General features: G+C 34.9%; 4 protein-coding genes across 4 annotated transcripts; 3 read left to right on the forward strand and 1 right to left on the reverse strand.

The window, feature by feature from the left end:
* Positions 8,015–11,203, forward strand: LOC104747007 (proline-rich receptor-like protein kinase PERK1). The gene is made up of 8 exons (XM_010468568.2): positions 8,015–8,768; positions 8,937–9,482; positions 9,571–9,657; positions 9,750–9,820; positions 9,905–9,981; positions 10,093–10,240; positions 10,334–10,495; positions 10,682–11,203. Exons 1-8 carry the CDS (start codon positions 8,243–8,245, stop codon positions 10,994–10,996), a joined length of 1,932 nt encoding a protein of 643 aa, XP_010466870.1. The 5' UTR covers positions 8,015–8,242; the 3' UTR covers positions 10,997–11,203.
* Positions 11,449–14,360, forward strand: LOC104747009. Its single transcript, XM_010468571.2, has 11 exons — positions 11,449–11,707; positions 11,784–11,978; positions 12,045–12,129; positions 12,215–12,290; positions 12,355–12,531; positions 12,615–12,717; positions 12,791–12,900; positions 12,995–13,084; positions 13,174–13,254; positions 13,339–14,064; positions 14,155–14,360. Exons 1-11 carry the CDS (start codon positions 11,449–11,451, stop codon positions 14,245–14,247), a joined length of 1,995 nt encoding a protein of 664 aa, XP_010466873.1. The 3' UTR covers positions 14,248–14,360.
* On the reverse strand, positions 14,303–16,419 carry LOC104747008 (PXMP2/4 family protein 2). Its single transcript, XM_010468570.2, has 3 exons — positions 16,127–16,419; positions 14,992–15,101; positions 14,303–14,836 (listed from the first exon to the last, which is right to left on the reverse strand). Exons 1-3 carry the CDS (start codon positions 16,277–16,279, stop codon positions 14,422–14,424), a joined length of 678 nt encoding a protein of 225 aa, XP_010466872.1. The 5' UTR covers positions 16,280–16,419; the 3' UTR covers positions 14,303–14,421.
* On the forward strand, positions 16,782–17,886 carry LOC104748539 (putative F-box protein At3g23420). Its single transcript, XM_019236748.1, has 3 exons — positions 16,782–17,195; positions 17,238–17,819; positions 17,872–17,886. Exons 1-3 carry the CDS (start codon positions 16,782–16,784, stop codon positions 17,884–17,886), a joined length of 1,011 nt encoding a protein of 336 aa, XP_019092293.1.

Genomic DNA, 18,548 nt, shown 5'->3' on the forward strand with positions numbered 1-18,548 from the left:
AGGTGTACACCAATCCTGCTCCTTGTCCTCTACATTAACAACATGAGAGGAAGCCTGTGTAACGACGCCATTCTCTTCTCATGATATGACCGTGATAACTTCCGCTTGGTTCTGGATCTTACCTCCTGTAGTAGGTGTACACCAATCCCACTCCTTGTCCTCTACATTAACAATCTCTCCATGCTTTCCTTTTTTCAAACAGTATGAGTTCATGTGTCCCCATTTGGAGCAGTCAATGCACCGTGGGGGTAACCATAGGTAGAAAAACTCCACAACAGTATCGCCTCCCTTCCCGGATTTAAAAGACATATGTTTAGGAAAGTTCTTTGTTAAATCCACCTCCTCAAACGACTTACATGCCTCTGTATCAGGGTGCAACTTTTTTGGTACACCTAGTAGACTCGTAATAGCACTTAATACCTTCCAAGAAAAGTACTTTGCAGGTACATTTTTAACTATGACCCAAAGGGGAACATGAGTTAATTCTTCTTGTTTTGTATCAACAATTGGACTCCATTTAGTGAGAACCACTGGAACTCCACATAGATTCCACATACCACACCTTAGAACCCGCTCACGAGTACGCACATCCCTAATCCGAAAGCGCACTGTATAGGTATCCACCACAAACACCTCAATCTTAATAGTTTTATCCCCCAATGTCCAAATTTTGTTCACTAGGGCATGAATACCACCCACAAAATGAGCCTTTGCTAAAAATTTCCTGATAAGAAAATCTTTCCAGAGTAGTTGAGCTTCCTCAAAAACCCTGTCTGGTATCCTAACTGTTGGCATACCATCAACATCCTCTACCGCCAAATCTACCTTCTCCATCCCCGCTGGTTCCTTAACCATGGAGACCCACAAGCGCTTCTGTTTATGTTGCGCATCACGCGACATAGTACTCCCGACCCTCGTCTCCGTAACCGCATTCTCAGTAACCTTCCCTTTCGTCCCCTGGACTGTCATCTTCTCTATACTTACCCCACCCTCCTCGCTCTGCACATTCAAAACCCCCGACACAAAAACAGCTTCACTGACCGACAGAACCTCCCCCTCCTCGATCCCTACAGTCTTTTGTGAGCCATCAACGGAAAGAGAATCTCCAGCCACCGGCGGCAGCATACCTTGCGTAAAAAGCAAAAAACCCTAGATCGCATTTTTTTCACCCTCATAGCAAAACACACTATTTTCTTTTTTAAACACTAACTCACCCATTAAATAGTTTGTTATTTTTTCCTAAGATTTATGAAACAATAAATAGATTCTGTTAAATAATTTCAAAAATATTGTTTTCTTATTTTGTAAACCAATATAAACTTTTCTTTTGTTAGTTTTTAGATTAATTAAAATGCAATAGCATTTTCATAATATGCCACATCAAAGCTGGTTAAAATTCTAACAACATTGCTTAAATAAATATATGGAGATATTTTTAAATTAAAAAATGTTGTATCTTAGTTTTAAAATATATCTATCATTATTAAATAATTTAGATATGCAAATATTTAATCTTATTTTTTAAATAAAATTAAGTTTTATAGTTGTTCAGAATAGCTTGTTATTATTTCCTAAAATTACTAAAGCAATAAATAGAATCTGTTAAATAATTTCAAAAATATTATTTTATTATTTTGTAAACCAATATAAAAATTTCTTTTGTTAGTTATTAAATTAATTAAAATATAATGACATTTTTTTTGTAATATGCCACATGATAGTAGGATTAAATTTTAACAACATTGCTTAAATAAGTATATAAAGATATATGATTAATTGGTGTTAAATATATCTTGTCCTATAGTTTATATGAGAATATTGTTATTTTCTTAAGAAAATTTTAAATTTTCGTATACATTTATAGATCAGTTGATAAATTTTAACCTTCATGAATGAAAAACGATTTAGCATACAAATCACCTCATAGACGATTAATATCGCATCAAAAAACAGAACTGTGATGCATGATACGAAACACTCTCGAAAATTATGTCTACAAGACTACAACCATATGTGTTTGATAATGAAGCACCCTTTAAATGTATATATCGGGGTGATAAATCTTAATCTTAATGTTCGTGTTTTAGAACCTCATTAGTTGATTTACCCTTGGGCTTGGTCTAACATTGTGACTAGTACCTAGCATAGTGAGATAGCTTTTAGTATGGTATACTTTTTCCTCCAAAGTCGCCATTTTTATTTTACTTTTCTTTTATAGACAGGACATGGAGAAGAAGAAGAAAAAGTTTGCAAGTGATATGTGTATCAATAAAAAAGTTATGATCGTTTTGTGGGCTATTATATAAGGAAAGGGAATACTAAACAGGTGTTTTCGCAGCCATGGGTGAGGTGTCACACAAGTCTCTCTCTTCACTTAGAATTGCATAATATAAGTTGTTCAATGCATTATTTTATAAGGCATAACCATATTGGTTGTCACTTATATAACTCATCCAACGGAGTTGCTTCGTATGATTTCAGGTCAAAGTGATATATAAAGTAGTACAAAAAAAATTAAGCAAGTAAAGAGAATATTAGCGATATTTAAATAGTTAAATATATATATATATATATATAAGTATATAACAGCAATATGGATCGTTTTTGTGATTGGTTATGTTGAAAGTGGTTATACTTCTTATACGGGATTACAAATCATACCTTTTATACTTGAAAGAATAGTGAAGCTTTGCCGCATAATTACTTGACTTAGTGATGGATACTACGAACCTGGTAATTATGCTTCTTGATCTATGAATTTAATCAAATCAAACAAGGAAGAAAGAGACAAATATTTTTATTAAGAGGTATGTGCTTGTTATATATGAGATCAAACTCATAAGTCTACGTTCAAGCAAAGAGGTAAAACCTGAAAACCTATGAAATGAAAGAGAAACTAAAACCCATACAGATTAGATTTCGGTTTAGTGAAAGAAAAAAAAATATTTTAAACTAAAAGATTATTATTCGAATTGAATAAGAATATAAATTTAAATTGGACAAAAAAAAGCTAAAGATATAAAATGAGAGGAATTCGAAGCTAATCTAAACTTTTTGATAGAGATTAGAAATTATTTCTTAAAGAATTCTTAAATTAGACTAATTTCTCTAAAAAAGTGTTAGTGCCTCTTCTGTTGTCGTTTTTAATTACTGTAAGTGTCTAAGTGATACATTTTTTTTTGTCTTTCTATATTATTCACAATGTTTATAGTTCTCATCCAACGATTAGTCACACTAATCTCAAAAGGCGGATCGGAATAACAATTAAATATCATCAGAAATTGTTTATGCATACTTTATTCTTTCAAACATACGATAACTGTTTCCAATAAATGTAGATTCGCAGATCATAAAATGGTCTTCTCAATTTTTTTTTTTTAGTTTTTTTTTTTGAAAGAACACTTTTCTATAAACAACTACAAATTGTGGAAAAGGCCAAAACTGATTGGACCGATGCTAAATAGGGCAAACGGGGCGACATGACCAAGGGAGAGTTAGGATTTATCGTAAGCTTGTGTGTGTATGTTTTTCTTTTTTGTTTCTTGTAATTTGGGTGTTGACAGCTTTAGGGTCCGAATGGTGACCGCGGTTTTGGTTGTACGGGGAAAGCGGTTTTGGAGTGCGGTATGGTTCAACTGCGGTACATGCGGTTTGCGAGATAAGTGCGGTTTCTATAAAATAAGCGGTACAGAATGATATTTGATTGGTGAAAAAACTATTTGCGGTTTAGTATTAATTGTGTGAATGGTAAAAAAAGGAAAAGCGGTGCGCATTACATATATTATAAATAAATTTATTAATAATTAGTATTCATAAGTTATTAACATTTTGGTTTTTTTATTTTTTATTTATAATTTAAATATATCATTTATGAACTTTAAATATGAAATTTTATTAAAATTAAAATTTAATTATGTATGTTTATTCAATGTTAAAAACAATAAACAAATTCAATCATAACAAATATTACACAATAAAAAGAACTAGTATGGATTATATTTTTTTCAAATCTAGTTGTTAATATATTGATTTTTTCAATAAATTCATTTATTGTTAAGAAAACTTGATTTATGGTTATACATTCATAATACTAAAATTACTTATATATATATTACATTTTGAAATTTTAAAGATAAAATGAAAAAATAATTTTTTTTTCTTGAACATGCATTCTAAAGTTGCTTGAACAAGAGAAAGAATAAAGAAAAGATACACAGAACTTTTGTTATTAAAAAATATGTTAGTTATTTATTTTTTTATTCAATATTAATTATATATTTAAAAAATATTATGCATATCTCTGCGTTTTTTGCGGGACAAGTGCGGTTTGTACAAAATAAGCGGTACATAATAATGTTTGATTGGTGAAAACAAAATTACGGTTTTAGAATAAGCGGTACAAAATAATAAATAATTAATATAATTGTAAATTATTAATTGTTTTGTGTTAATGAAAAAATATTTCAAACCTTAAATACCAAAAATTATTTAAACTATTATGTAGATATATTTTATGCAAAACTAAAAGACATTATTTATAATTTATTTAACATCTGTGCTATTTACACAAACATTTGTGTTATTTACAAAAAGATATATATAAATATATCTTATATATATATATATATCTGTATATTTGATCTCTTAGAATAATATTTCTATTAATAAATTAGTAACAGTTTTGTAATTATTATTTAAAAATAAAAAAAATATAACTAAGTTGGCTTTGTACATAAACTTTTATTATAATAAAATATTATATGCACTAATAATGAAATATATAACCTATTACTTGTATATGTGATTTTTGGAAAAATATATACACATAACAAATTTTGGTAAACAAAAAAAATAAAAATAAAAAGGTTTTCTCCAATGATCAGTTACTGTAGCGGATTTTAACTAAAACCGCTGGATAAAAGTATGTTGAGATGTTGATGTGCGGTCTTGTGTAATATTACACCTACAAAACTGCAAATTTTTTTAATTTCTTTTTTGTGTTGAAAACCGCAAATTGTTATATTTGATCTGAATGGTGTACAACATCTGGTTTTTACTTTATTCTGTTCAAATACGTTTTCCCTATGTTGCCAATCACAGCCTTAGTTTTTGTAAAAGAAAACACTAAAAAAAAGAGAATATAAGAAGGTGAGAGACCAGCGAATGTCATGCCACAAATCATGTTCATAATTGTTATACCAAATAATCATAATGTCCCCATGTGACACCCTTACTTTTCTATTATTATCTCGTAACCCCACTTATACGTTTTTAAAAAGATTTTTTTTTCACACAACTAAGATATTAGTTTAAAAAAAAAAAATTGGGGGGAAATTTGATTTTTATTTCTCCTCTAAATAAATCTTTGTATGACTTTGCAATATACAGAGCCGTGCAGCAGTAATAAGAAAAAAAGCAACCGCTTGTGGCATCCAATTTTAAAAAAAAAATATAAGCATATAATTTAATAAAGTCATATAGTTTATCCTTAATAAAAATATATAACTATGGAAATATGGGTTCATAAATTTTTCTTACAAGTTACAACAAGTTACAACGTTATAAACAAACTATGGATTTCTACAATCTAATTTTAAACATAGACTTAATATATTAATTAATTAAAAAGAACTAGTTATATGACATACTCTCACTTAGTTAAACAATTAGGATTACAAATTCATTTTTGATAGCTTTCTATTTTGTCGTTAAGGCTTTCTCATCTTCTGATTCTATGGTAACATAGTGACAAATTTTCTTTCAACGTCTTTTTACCAAATTAAAACTAGTTTTTATTTGCTATCTCTATTTATTCTACTTTTTTTTATATGACTGAAGTTATCAAATTATATTATGTTAATGTTTAAGAACTAATATTTCGTTTCAGTTTCTCTTTATTTTTATTTTTTGTTATATCACAATGTGGTTAATTTTTACAAACGTTTTTATTTTGTATAATTTAAACGGAGGCATTTTATTTTTGTTCGTTTCTTATAACAATTGACCTTTGCACGGGCAATATATGATCATTTTAATTATTTCACTCATTCCTCTCGTGACAAAGACAAGATATCCCCCTCCACACAAAGGCACAACCCAAGACACACATGCCCAACCAATAGAATTAGACTCTTATCTCCCTTCTTACAAGGTTCACCGTCCACCTACACTAGAAACCAAATTATCATCGTTACTTACTGCTTTATATTTGTTTACTATGAATATCATAAGCAAAATATGAGACATAAAAACAAAAAATGCGAAGAAAACGATATAAAGTTATAATCATTTTTGGGACAATCGATTTAAGCTACCAGTTAATCTAGTTGGTACTAGACAACATAAGTAGATGATGAAGAGAAGAGCTATTGGATTTGGATATATTCTTACTTTGGGACTACTAGCCATGATCGATATCCATGACCACCTCAGCCCTCTCAAAAAATAAATTTCGGTAAAACTTTATATATTGAGAGTTTTTATATATTAATATGAGACTTTACCACCTTTTCGCGTACATCTCTTTTTATATATATATATATATATATATAAATAAACTGTGGAAGTTCGATATCTTTAACATAATCTTTTTTGATGTTCATAATAATATCATGTTTAAAACGTAAATCGTCTTCTTCAAATAATATTTTGAGTATTTACTCTCAAAATCACTATAATAGTTTTTGAGTTACAACATATGCTTCAATTTGACTACTAAATGAATTAATAAAAAAAAACAGAAAAATGAATATAAATCAGTTCAATTTGAGTTATTTGAATATTTTATTGAAAATCAAATCTGTTCAATTATATGCGAACCAAAATATCTCTGGCATATGTATAACAAAATTGACTATACTAATTTAAACAAATCATCACCGCAATTACGCCGCGTTGAATTTGTAATTTATCCATAGATTTTGGCGTCTGTCGTCGGTTGTTTACATAAACTAACATTAAAAATCGAATGATAAGGATTAGGACCCAATACAATGATTAATATTTTCATAAACTTATACTAGTATTATTTTTATTACCTGAAGTGCAAAAACATTATTATCTGGACTGGCCATAATTGACGTGTTGTTAAGAACCTTAAATCAAGTTTTAATGGAGTACTTTGTGGCTTAGTAATGGTAATAAATTAGAGGAAACGTCAATGTAATAGGTGGCCTTGGCCCTTGAATTTGTGCTAGTGCACTCCAGCTGTTTCTTCCTTTGCTTTAGAGCAAGTAGAAGAATCCCAACTATTTTTCCCACACATTCAAACAAATTATTATTACGCATTCTCAATCGTTTATTTTTTTCTATAATAAGAAAATATGTAATGAAATTTGATACTATGAAAAGTCTAATTGCCTAATTTATGAGCTGACTAAATAAAAAAGCTTCTCTTAAATTGCTTAACTTATGTAGTGTACTAATAACTTTGACCATTATAGTATTTATAATTTGGTAACATAGTAAAGTATATTTTTTTTCTTTCTGCACATCATAAGTATGTTTGTGTGGTTCTATTTCATGCACTTATGTCAAGATCGTAAGAGAATCAATAGCCCCAAAAAAAATATATGGAAGAGGATCTAAACTTTATTGTTGTTTCTACTTCTTACTGGTCCAATAAAAACCGAATTATTCAGTGTTTTTTCATTAAATGTGTAGATTTTTTTCAGTCTACATCTCATTACGCAAAGGTAGATTGTCTCAAACGACATATCCACTTTCCCTTTTCAAAAGAAAAAATACTAAAAAGTAACTTTCGAATTTATTCAGTTCCTCAACTCTTCGATCTAGACACTTTAAAATATAATTACCTATTGGAAAGAAAAAAAAGTTTTTCTAATGACTGAATAATTTGGAAAGAAATATTTTCTCTTTGGTCAAAAATAATAAATTCTAATTTGTCGTACATTCAAATAATTAAAAAACATACCAAAACTATATATTTTTTTTTTTTGACAATCTACCAAAACTAAATTTTGACGCGGATATGTGTTTTATTTTTTGGTAATGAGAAGAAAGAAAGAAAGAAGAAGTAACGCGGATGAATCGTGTTTTTGGATGGAACACAAAAACATAACTCCATTGTCCAAAACTCTAAACTCTCTCTTCTAGTTTCGGTGGCACCAGATCACTACCTCTCTCTCTTGTCCTACCTTTTTCACATTCTCTTCTTCTTCTTTTTCTTCTTCTTTCTCGTGAAAGAAAGATTCTTTATTGATTTGATTAGATCGAAGCAAAAATGTCCTCAGCGCCGTCGCCCGGCACATCTCCACCGTCTCCTTCCACAAACTCAACAACCCCCACTCCTCCTCCAGCCCCTTCTCCACCTCCAACCACAACTCCTCCTTCTCCTCCTCCTTCTTCTCCTCCTCCTACGCCGCCATCTCCTTCTACTAACACAACCTCTCCTCCTCCTTCTCTTTCCCCTCCTCCTGGACCTTCAACTCCTCCTCTTCCTCAGCCTTCTCCCCCCGCTCCCGTCACTCCATCTCCTCCTTCTCCCACCACACCTGGATCAAGCCCTCCACCTCCACCAGGACCTACTCCTCGAACTCCATCTAACTACCCATCATCAGGCTCTAAACCCTCGCCGCCGTCTGATTCTTCCGATGGTTTATCAACAGGAGTTGTGGTCGGAATCGCCATTGGTGGAGTTGTTGCGCTTGTTGTACTGACTCTGATTTGTCTTTTCTGTAAGAAGAAACGAAGAAGACGATACGATGATGAAGCTGCTTACTACGCTCCTCCTCCTTCTGGTCCCAAAGGTAACAAAAAACGCAAAAGATCTCATTTTTACGAAATTAAAAATCGAATCTTTAATTATAATTATGTTCAATTCCGATACTAATTTCGCAAATCTGAGATTAGTTTTGTAGAAAAGATCCAAACTTTGCTACGAAATTTACAGAGATTTTGATGTTGGTTTTTATCAGCTGGAGGACCTTACGGTGGACAGCAACAGTATTGGCAACAACAGAACGCATCACGACCGTCAGATAACCACGTAGTGTCGTCATTGCCACCACCACCTAAGCTTCCTTCTCCACCACGACAACAACCTCCTCCTCCGCCTCCACCACCACCGGCATTCATGAGCAGCAGCGGCGGCTCTGACTATTCGGATCTCCCGGTGCTTCCTCCACCATCTCCAGGGCTAGTGTTAGGCTTTTCCAAAAGCACTTTCACTTATGAGGAGCTGTCAAGAGCTACTAATGGCTTCTCTGAGGCTAATTTGTTAGGACAAGGCGGGTTCGGGTATGTGCACAAAGGTGTATTGCCAAGTGGGAAAGAAGTTGCTGTGAAACAATTGAAAGCTGGGAGTGGTCAGGGAGAGAGAGAGTTTCAAGCTGAGGTTGAGATCATTAGCAGAGTTCACCACAGGCATTTGGTTTCTCTTATTGGTTATTGCATGGCTGGTGCTCAGAGATTACTTGTCTATGAGTTTGTTCCTAACAACAATCTTGAGTTTCACCTTCATGGTTAGACACAAAACTCAACTCTTTTCTTGTGCTTTTTAGTACATTGCTTTGTTGTTTTTCAGTTAGTGATGAATTGAATTTGTTGTAGAGAAAGGAAGGCCTACGATGGAATGGAGTACTAGATTGAAGATTGCTCTTGGATCTGCTAAAGGACTTTCATATCTTCATGAAGATTGTAAGTCTAGAAACTTAAAACTTGTGTATGTACAGATGTTTGATAAATACAGTCTTTGTTTGTTTATGATGTAAATGTATATATATATGCAGGCAATCCGAAAATCATTCACCGTGATATTAAGGCGGCAAATATACTTATGGATTTCAAGTTTGAAGCTAAGGTGTGACATCGTCTTTATTCGATATGTTTGTGAAGTGTTTTTTTTGTAATTTTTTGTCACTGAAGAAGCTCTTCTATCTTTCAGGTTGCTGACTTTGGTCTTGCTAAGATTGCTTCTGATACAAACACTCATGTGTCTACTCGCGTGATGGGAACCTTTGGGTAAATATCATCTTGAATCTACTAAATTTTGTACATTTATGTAGTTTGAACAATGTATGTGATCCTCATCATTGTACAAGTTATGAAACTTTTGGTTTTGGGATTATATAGGTATTTGGCTCCAGAATATGCTGCAAGCGGAAAGCTCACAGAGAAGTCTGACGTTTTCTCATTTGGAGTTGTCCTTTTGGAGCTTATCACTGGGAGGCGCCCTGTTGATGCAAAAAATGTCTATGTAGATGACAGCTTAGTTGACTGGGTACACTACCACTACATATAATCTAAACTTCTGACTTCTTACAATTTAACTGTTGACTGAAGCAAAAGCTATGTGTGATTGATGGTCGAACAGGCACGACCGTTGCTTAACCGAGCATCTGAGGAAGGAGATTTTGAGGGTTTGGCTGATCCAAAGATGGATAAAGAGTATGATAGAGAGGAGATGGCTCGCATGGTTGCTTGTGCTGCAGCTTGTGTACGCCATTCAGGTCGCCGTAGACCTCGCATGAGCCAGGTAACTTAAAACGTTTGGTTTGGTATCCATTATATTTATATATAGCCTAGCCATACTACCTAGACAACACCGGTTGAATAAAAGCTGACTAGTTCATATTAGTTTCTTTTGTTGTCACTTTTGCTAAATATAGTCATTCAAAACATGTTAAACAATGCTAATGGAGTGAGTGATTTTGCTGAGCAGATAGTACGGGCCTTAGAAGGAAATGTATCACTGTCTGATCTGAACGAAGGGATGAGACCAGGTCACAGCAACGTCTACAGTTCATATGGAGGAAGCACTGACTATGACACGAACCAATACAACGATGACATGAAGAAGTTTAGGAAAATGGCACTTGGAACTCAAGACTACGGCACAACGGGAGAGTACAGTAATCCAACAAGTGACTACGGACTGTACCCATCTGGCTCGAGCAGTGAAGGTCAAACCACAAGAGAAATGGAGATGGGGAAGATTAAAAGACCTGGTCAAGGTTATAGTAAACCTTCTCTTTAAACAATTGCAGGGTTTTTCTTTTTTTTTTGGATTCATTTTTTTTCTTCTTATTAACTGTAAAGATTTAAGGAAATTGCCTTACTCTCTCTCTCTAATTGATCTACACTACGATATTTGATACATTTTTTTTCTTTCTTTGGTTTCTTTAGATGTTTGTGAGATCTTTGATTCTGGATTTTATATTATTCTTTCATTCTTTTTTTTCGATATTGAGATTTGCTTTCTTATTCTTCTAATTACATATATACAACCATTTCAATTTCAATCATGTAGTGCTAAAAAAAATGATGATTTACTCATATTTTTTTCTAACTAAATCACAAAACAAAAAATTTAATAGGGCCAAAAAAAAAGACCTTAGTGTTTATTAGCAAATTAAAAAAGCCAAATTTTGAAAGTGAATAGAACTAAACTCGGAGTGAACACAACTCGGTGAGTTCGCTCGTTCGTACATGGCGCGAGGTTTAGCTCTATGCTCCAATGGAAGAAAGTCTTCGACTTTACTCTCGAACTCTATCGCTAGGGTTTCATTATCCTTTCTTCCTAAAACCCTTTTCACTTATTCATATCCGTTTCAATCCCGCCACCCAAAATTCTCACGACTGTTCTGTAACCACGCCTGTGTTCCCGAGACGGTGGATGGAACGAGGTATAAGGAGCTTTTCAATAGAAGAATGGAAATGGCTGGACTTAAACCTCACCACCGAATTGGTAAATTGTTAATCTTTTTTTCAATAGTTCCTTCAATTCAATTGGTTAATGTTTTGACAATTTTGTGTGGTTTCAGCTTTGGGAGTTTCAGGTGGTCCTGATAGTATGGCGCTTTGTGTTCTAGCTGCTAAATGGAAAACTGAAGGATTAGGTTGTGTTAGTAAAACAGATGGTTTCATTGATGGACTTGTTGCTGTAGTTGTGGATCATGGATTAAGACAAGAGAGCAAAGATGAAGCTGAACTTGTCTGTTCCAGAGTTTCTGAAATGGGTAAGTTTGAAGATTAGGTTTAACCTTTTTGAGTTGGTTTTAGTAACTTGGGGGAAATTTTTATAGGAATCAGATGTGAGATTGCAAGTTGTGATTGGGTTGATGGTAGACCAAAGCTTGGTCACTTGCAAGAAGCAGCTCGTGAAATGAGGTTTTACAATGTTTGTTTTATTTCCATTGATTTGAATCATCATATATGAAGAAACTTGGTGTTTATTTGATTTCCTTCTTTGTAGGTATCAAATGATTTCGAATGTTTGCTTTCGACTACAGATTGAGGTCTTGCTTATAGCTCATCATGCAGATGACCAGGTAAATGGCTCTTTGAGAATTTATATTGAGATGTTCATGAAATGTTGGCTGAAGTTGGATGCAGGCTGAGTTATTCATTCTCAGGTTATCTCGTAGTAGTGGTGTACTTGGGCTTGCAGGGACTGCGTTTGCTTCTGAGATTTTCTCCCAAAATCTGCAGTTAGATGCAAAACATATGAAGAACCGATCTATTCTTTTAGTGCGTCCGCTGCTGGATTTGTGGAAGGAAGACATGTACAAGGTTCTCGTGAAACTAGAAACTCAAAGTCGTTTATAGCACTATGGTTGTTGTCTTGTCACTAATTCTATAATGTTTACTAGCAGATATGTCAATGGGATAGACAAGATTGGGTTGAGGATCCTACTAACCGTAGTCAGTTGTTTGTTCGGAATAGGATTCGAACATCAATTGGAAATCTACAATCAGGCAAGTCGGACTTGTTCTCTAAAGCTTGATGGTGATGTGTGTGACTAACATAAGTTCTTGTTTTTCTTTTCAGGTAACTTCAAATCAGAGCTGCAAGCAGTCATCTCTGAATGCAGGAGAACCCGTTCATTTGTCGATAAAGTTTGTACAGAGTTAATAAATCAGACTGTAACAGTGACAGATGTAAGACCATTGCAGTTTAAGCTCATATGTATAAACGGTGTCTCACTTGGTAAAAGTGCAAAAGTCATATCTGTTTTGATGTTGGAATTGGCAGAAAGGGTATGCTATTCTTGATCTAGAGAGACTAAATCCTTCTGGAGTTAAAGACATTTGCCTCTCAAAGTATCTCGCTGCGGTCCTGCAGGTGGTTACATCTTCAGTTTTTATTCTTTGGTAAATTTATCGTATCCTTTTGGGTATTTTCTTGACTCTTCTTTGCTCTTGAAACTCCAGTTTATCTCTCAACGGCAAAGACCAATCAGAGGAAACACTTCAAAGTTGCTTTTGAACTACCTCCGCTCAAGTCCATGCAGGGTAAGCATTTTTCATGTTGTTCTGCTCCTCTAGATTTTATTCTGTACTATTTTAAGTGACATTTGCTTCATTTGGGGTACTCAGACATCTCTAACAGCTGCTGGTTGCTACCTTAGTCCGGCTCCAGGGTCGAAGGGTACCAAAATTATAGTTTCCTGTTCTTCTGACTGTCCTTTACCGTCAAAGACAGAACTCTTGAACATTTGCTTCAATGAAACTCAGAAAAATCCTACATCTGATGACCTTGGACAAATTATATCAGAAGCAAAATCTATTTCAGATCATGCGGCCCCAAGCAGATTGTTTGAAGTCCAATTTTTGGATGTTGCATCTGGATCCGTATTGAGTAAAGCCAGAGAGCTCAGTCTTCTAAGCGAATCAACCTATACAACCATCGGTCTACTGCAGAGGGATGAAACCAGTAGGTTCATAACTAAAACAGAAGAGAAATCAGTGGCTGAACCAGACCATGGAACCAACATTGCATCTTCCTCTGATATAGTACATCTTAGGCCAGAGCAAAATCTCTACTTCATGAACCGGTTTCTCATCAGATGGAACTTGAGTGACCACCAATGTGATGAAGCGTTCTGCGGAAATTGTCCAGTGAGAACAGCTACATCAGTGGAGGTTCGGCTCATGGTTGAATCCGACTGGCTATATTTAGCAGAGCTTTCAAGATGCTTGAACACAAATCACTCTACGTCATCCTCACAAAAAGCTCTCAGGTCCTTAAAGTTTATTCCAGCCGCTGCAAGGAGAAGCCTACCTGTCTTGCTCAATCACTGTGGATTACTCCTTGGCGTTCCTGTATGAGAAATTTCCATCTTTAAACCATTTTTTTGGTCAGATTTAACAATTCCAAAACCATAGATTGATTATTTCCTGTGTGCTTTTCAGGCTATTGGTTTCAGTTATTGTTCATGCCTTGAAGCATCTGCAGTGTTAATTCCAAGAGTACCACTCGGAGGCGGTCATAGCTCATTTCTTTAGCCATATCCTGTTGCATTCATTCAATTCTAACAGACATTTATTCACTTGTACCAAATTCTTGTGAAACGAAATAATATTTGATCAAGAATCTGTATCCTAGGCAACTTTCGATATTGAAAATCGCCAATTACACTCGTTTTTGTTTTCATTCAGAGTTTATGACAAAGAAAATGATCATACTCCGCCGTGGCCACCTCGTTCTTTCAGTGGTTGAAATGAAGTAGTAAACCATTGTTTCCAAGCTGCATCCTTCTGTTGCTCGACCCATGAGAGGAAAGCACTGTCTACTAGGCAAAAGATATTGACGTAAAGCAACTGGTATTGCACGGGAACATATCTGAAGTTTGCAATCTGAAGAAGCGGCCATGCTCCGCCTTCAAGAGCTAGAGCCGGAAGAAAATCCCTCTTGAGTCCTTCTTTCACCTCAGCTGTGTTCTTGCCTGTGGCGTATCCCATGTATGTGAAGAACACCAGTAGATCTATAGGCCCAAAGATAAGACCATCCATTGCAACTTTAGCAGCTACAAAACGTGTTGACTTTGGCACATATCGAAGCTTCAGTTTTATGAATTTATCCAGGCCTTCGTACCTGTGCAACCGAATATAGAACTATATCAGGTTTATCAATCTATCTACAAACCACTCTTTCTCAGTATCTGATTCGGTGTCGTTTTATTAGGTGAGGCGCAGCATAGGATATACAAAAGCTACAACTAAATGATCTGAGATCAGAAGAAAACAAACCAGAAGTGGCCAACAGGTCCGACGAAACCAAACCCAAACATGCTCGTGATAGCTACTCGCTTCCAGTTGACCTTGAATTTTGCATCTGCGTCACCATCTTTATTTGTTTCCTGTTAATATTGAACACTGTTTTAGTGCTGGATCAGAGGTAGGTCAATAGAGTCCCGAGATATAGCCAAAACTAAGCAATATATATTGGCAAAACTTAAATAGATATCATCTTTTAAAATGGGAAAACAGATTTCTACATACCACGCACCGTCTAAAGGAAAACGAATGTCAACGTATAAGCCAGAAAACATCTCAAAGTACCAAATGACTCTGAGCTTAGTTAGTGGTTTCTTGAATTCTAAAGGTTCTTTCGCAGCATAAGATGTCACAACTATAAAACATCTCATGATTCCATAGAAGGTAAGCAATAGGCTAAAGTTGCTAATCAAGAAATAAATACAATACAGCATGAACATCTCTACCAATGGACCAAAATAGTGAGTGATAATACAATGTTAACATACAACTACCACAGTGAAAAAATCACACTGGCTCCACGATTATCTTTTAAGTATACCTATCACCATCAACCCCTCTTTTGAGCTGTTTCATGCTTTGAAAAAAGAAAACTGAAGCTGTAGTGCCCACAACGTTCTGGCCTAAGCACTAAAACGTCTGTGATTGTTGGAAAGAGCCATTAGGTTGACAGTACACAATCATGGGATCTCAGAAAACAAGTGAATGCATGTTTCTAATCGTCATACAACAAATGAATCCAAGTGCTATTGCTTACTTATATGAATGACCTAATCCTTGAAAGATGTAAGAGCAAGAAGGCTCTAGAAATAGCATCAAGGTCTAAGGACGAGCTGCTTCAACCAATACATTTGATTCAAACACTAACCGATTCAGTGAAATGTCCCAAATACACTGATTGCACAGGAATCAAATCAATCTATACGAAAAATCATGAAACCCAGAGATATCGAGATGTAGATTCACGAACCTAAACTAATTTCAGCAAAATCAACACCAAAAGAAACATGAAACAGTATCAAGAATCGGAGAGAATCCCCAATTTAAAGAAAACTTCAAACGAAGGTCAAAAGAGAGAGGGAGAGGGAGATCGGGAGAAATGACTAACGGTGAGACGAAGAAGACGAGTTTTGGCAGTGGAGTGAGTGATGTATTGAGCGGTGACATCGCCGAATCCCCAAAGAAATCCAGAACTGATGACCTGAGTTTTCACTGGATGAACCGTCAAGCATCGCTGGTACCATCTCCAAAGCTTCAACATAATGTACCAGTCGTCTTAACCGTCGCCGTCGCCGCGATAAAGAGAGAGAACCAGCCGTGGAAAGGAGAAGGGCGAATTTGATTGGTTAAGAGGAAAGAGGTTGACACAGCGCTTAACCTCTTCTTCCTAAACGTCTTCTTCTTCTCTTTAATCCTTTCTTCATTTATTTTTTTATTTTATTTTTCCCCGAGTCAAACAAATACACTCAAAAAAAATATGTTAATATCATTATAGGCTTTTTATTGGGCTTCGGCCCATCAACATTTAAACCTTATTTGTTATGTTGTTTTGTGTCGGCAACCTATCAAAAATAGGGTTAAAAGGGAAAAACCTCACACGCAATTTCAAACTAAACACAAAACATAAATAAACAAAAGTTTAAATTTTAATATTTTTTTCTTACAAAATTGGAGAATCACATAAGCAAAAGGAATTTTGAGTATAAACCTAACTTCTATACGACTATACTACGTTACGTTGATCCTGGTTGAGACTTGAAACAATGACAAAGATGATGTCAAATCTTTCAAGGGATTTAGCGGAGGAGGTGCTCTCTAGGGTACCGGTTACATCTCTGAGAAGAGTCCGATCAACTTGCAAAAAGTGGAACACAATATCCAAAAATCACTTCTTTAAAAAGAAACACCTTGGTCGACAAGCAAAACTAGCAACAAAGGAAAGAGAGTTTATGGTCGTCATGATTATGGATTTAAGGGTTTATTTGATGAGCGTCAATCTTCACAACGACGTTGAATCATGTATTAACCGTCAAGGTAAACTTATTGGTCTAGACGATTCAGATGAAGTGGATGTAGCTCAAGTCATTCACTGTGACGGTTTATTGCTATGCATCACTAAGGACTACAATAAGCTCATGGTTTGGAACCCGTATTTGGGGCAAACCCGATGGATTAAGGTTTGGAACCCGTATTGGGAGCAAACCCCGCCGTGGAACAAGTACGTACATACCTTCAACGGATTTGACTTGTATTCGTATGCTCTCGGATACGACAAGAGCATCAAATCCTTCAAAATCTTGATATTTATTGATTATTATGCTTATCCAACTTATACTTTTGTTGAGTACAAAATCTACGACTTCAACTCTGATTCATGGAGGGTTCTCGACGTTACTCCAGACTGGACTATACATTATTATGACCATGGCATCTCTCTCAAGGGAAATACGTATTGGTTTGCAAGACAGAAGAAGCTTTTAGGAGATGTTGCTTTCTTAATCTCTTTTGATTTCACAAGCGAGAGATTTGGACCGCGTTTGCCTGTACCGTTCGAGTTCGAGTGGTATTGGGAAGCTATTGTGAGTCTATGTAGTGTCAGAGAGGAGCAGCTTGCGGTTTTATTTCAGCGCTGGGACACAAAAATGTTGGAGATATGGATAACTACTAAAATTGAGCCTGATGCCGTGTCTTGGAACAGCAAAGTCTTCTTAGCAGTGAATATGAGACCACTCATGAACTTTGGCTTTCAGTTTTTGCTTACACATGTAAGTTTTTTCATTGACGAGGAGAAGCGGATCTCGGTGAATCTGCGGACAAAAATTGTTACCCTCTCGTGTGCTCTTATGTTCCAAGTTCAGTGCAACTTGATTAGTCCATTTTTACAAATACATATAGAGTCTATTTCTTGCGTATTTGCTTGTTTATTTTCTCTGTTGTCATGTTCTTCGATCGAGATTATCAATCAAATTGAAACCATGCAATGAAGAAAGAATAATATTTGAAACAAAACCATGCATATGAAAGAAAAAAAGAACTAGTAAAGTTAAATTCTAGAAACAATCAAGGCCTAACTCACTCCCAAAAGCTAGAGGAATGCCTCACACGAGGACTACATTTGAAGCATGAAGCTCTGATACCATTTTATCAATGGACCTAACTCACTCCCAAAATCTAGTTCAAGGGAGAAAGATTGCCTCACACTATATATATTGCCCAAGGAATTTATGTTTTCTCGATGTGGGACTCTAACAGAAGTAAAATTTTCAAGGCATAACTTGTATATACGGTTCGCATTAAAAAACAAAAAAAATGAGAAGAGAGACTAATGGGATATCATATAATCATATCCCATCTGATAAGGAAATCAAATCATGTAATTGCCTTTACTATTTCATAGGTGATTGATATATCATATCTCTTTGTATTTAAGTAGGAAGATACGCTCTCTTGTATAAAGTCTCTGTAAAAGGTTCTTCGTAATATACAGAAAACACTTCTCTTCATCCTCGTGTTCTCACTCTGATCTTACA

This window comes from Camelina sativa, chromosome 15, assembly GCF_000633955.1.
Source record: "Camelina sativa cultivar DH55 chromosome 15, Cs, whole genome shotgun sequence".
NCBI lineage: Eukaryota > Viridiplantae > Streptophyta > Magnoliopsida > Brassicales > Brassicaceae > Camelina > Camelina sativa.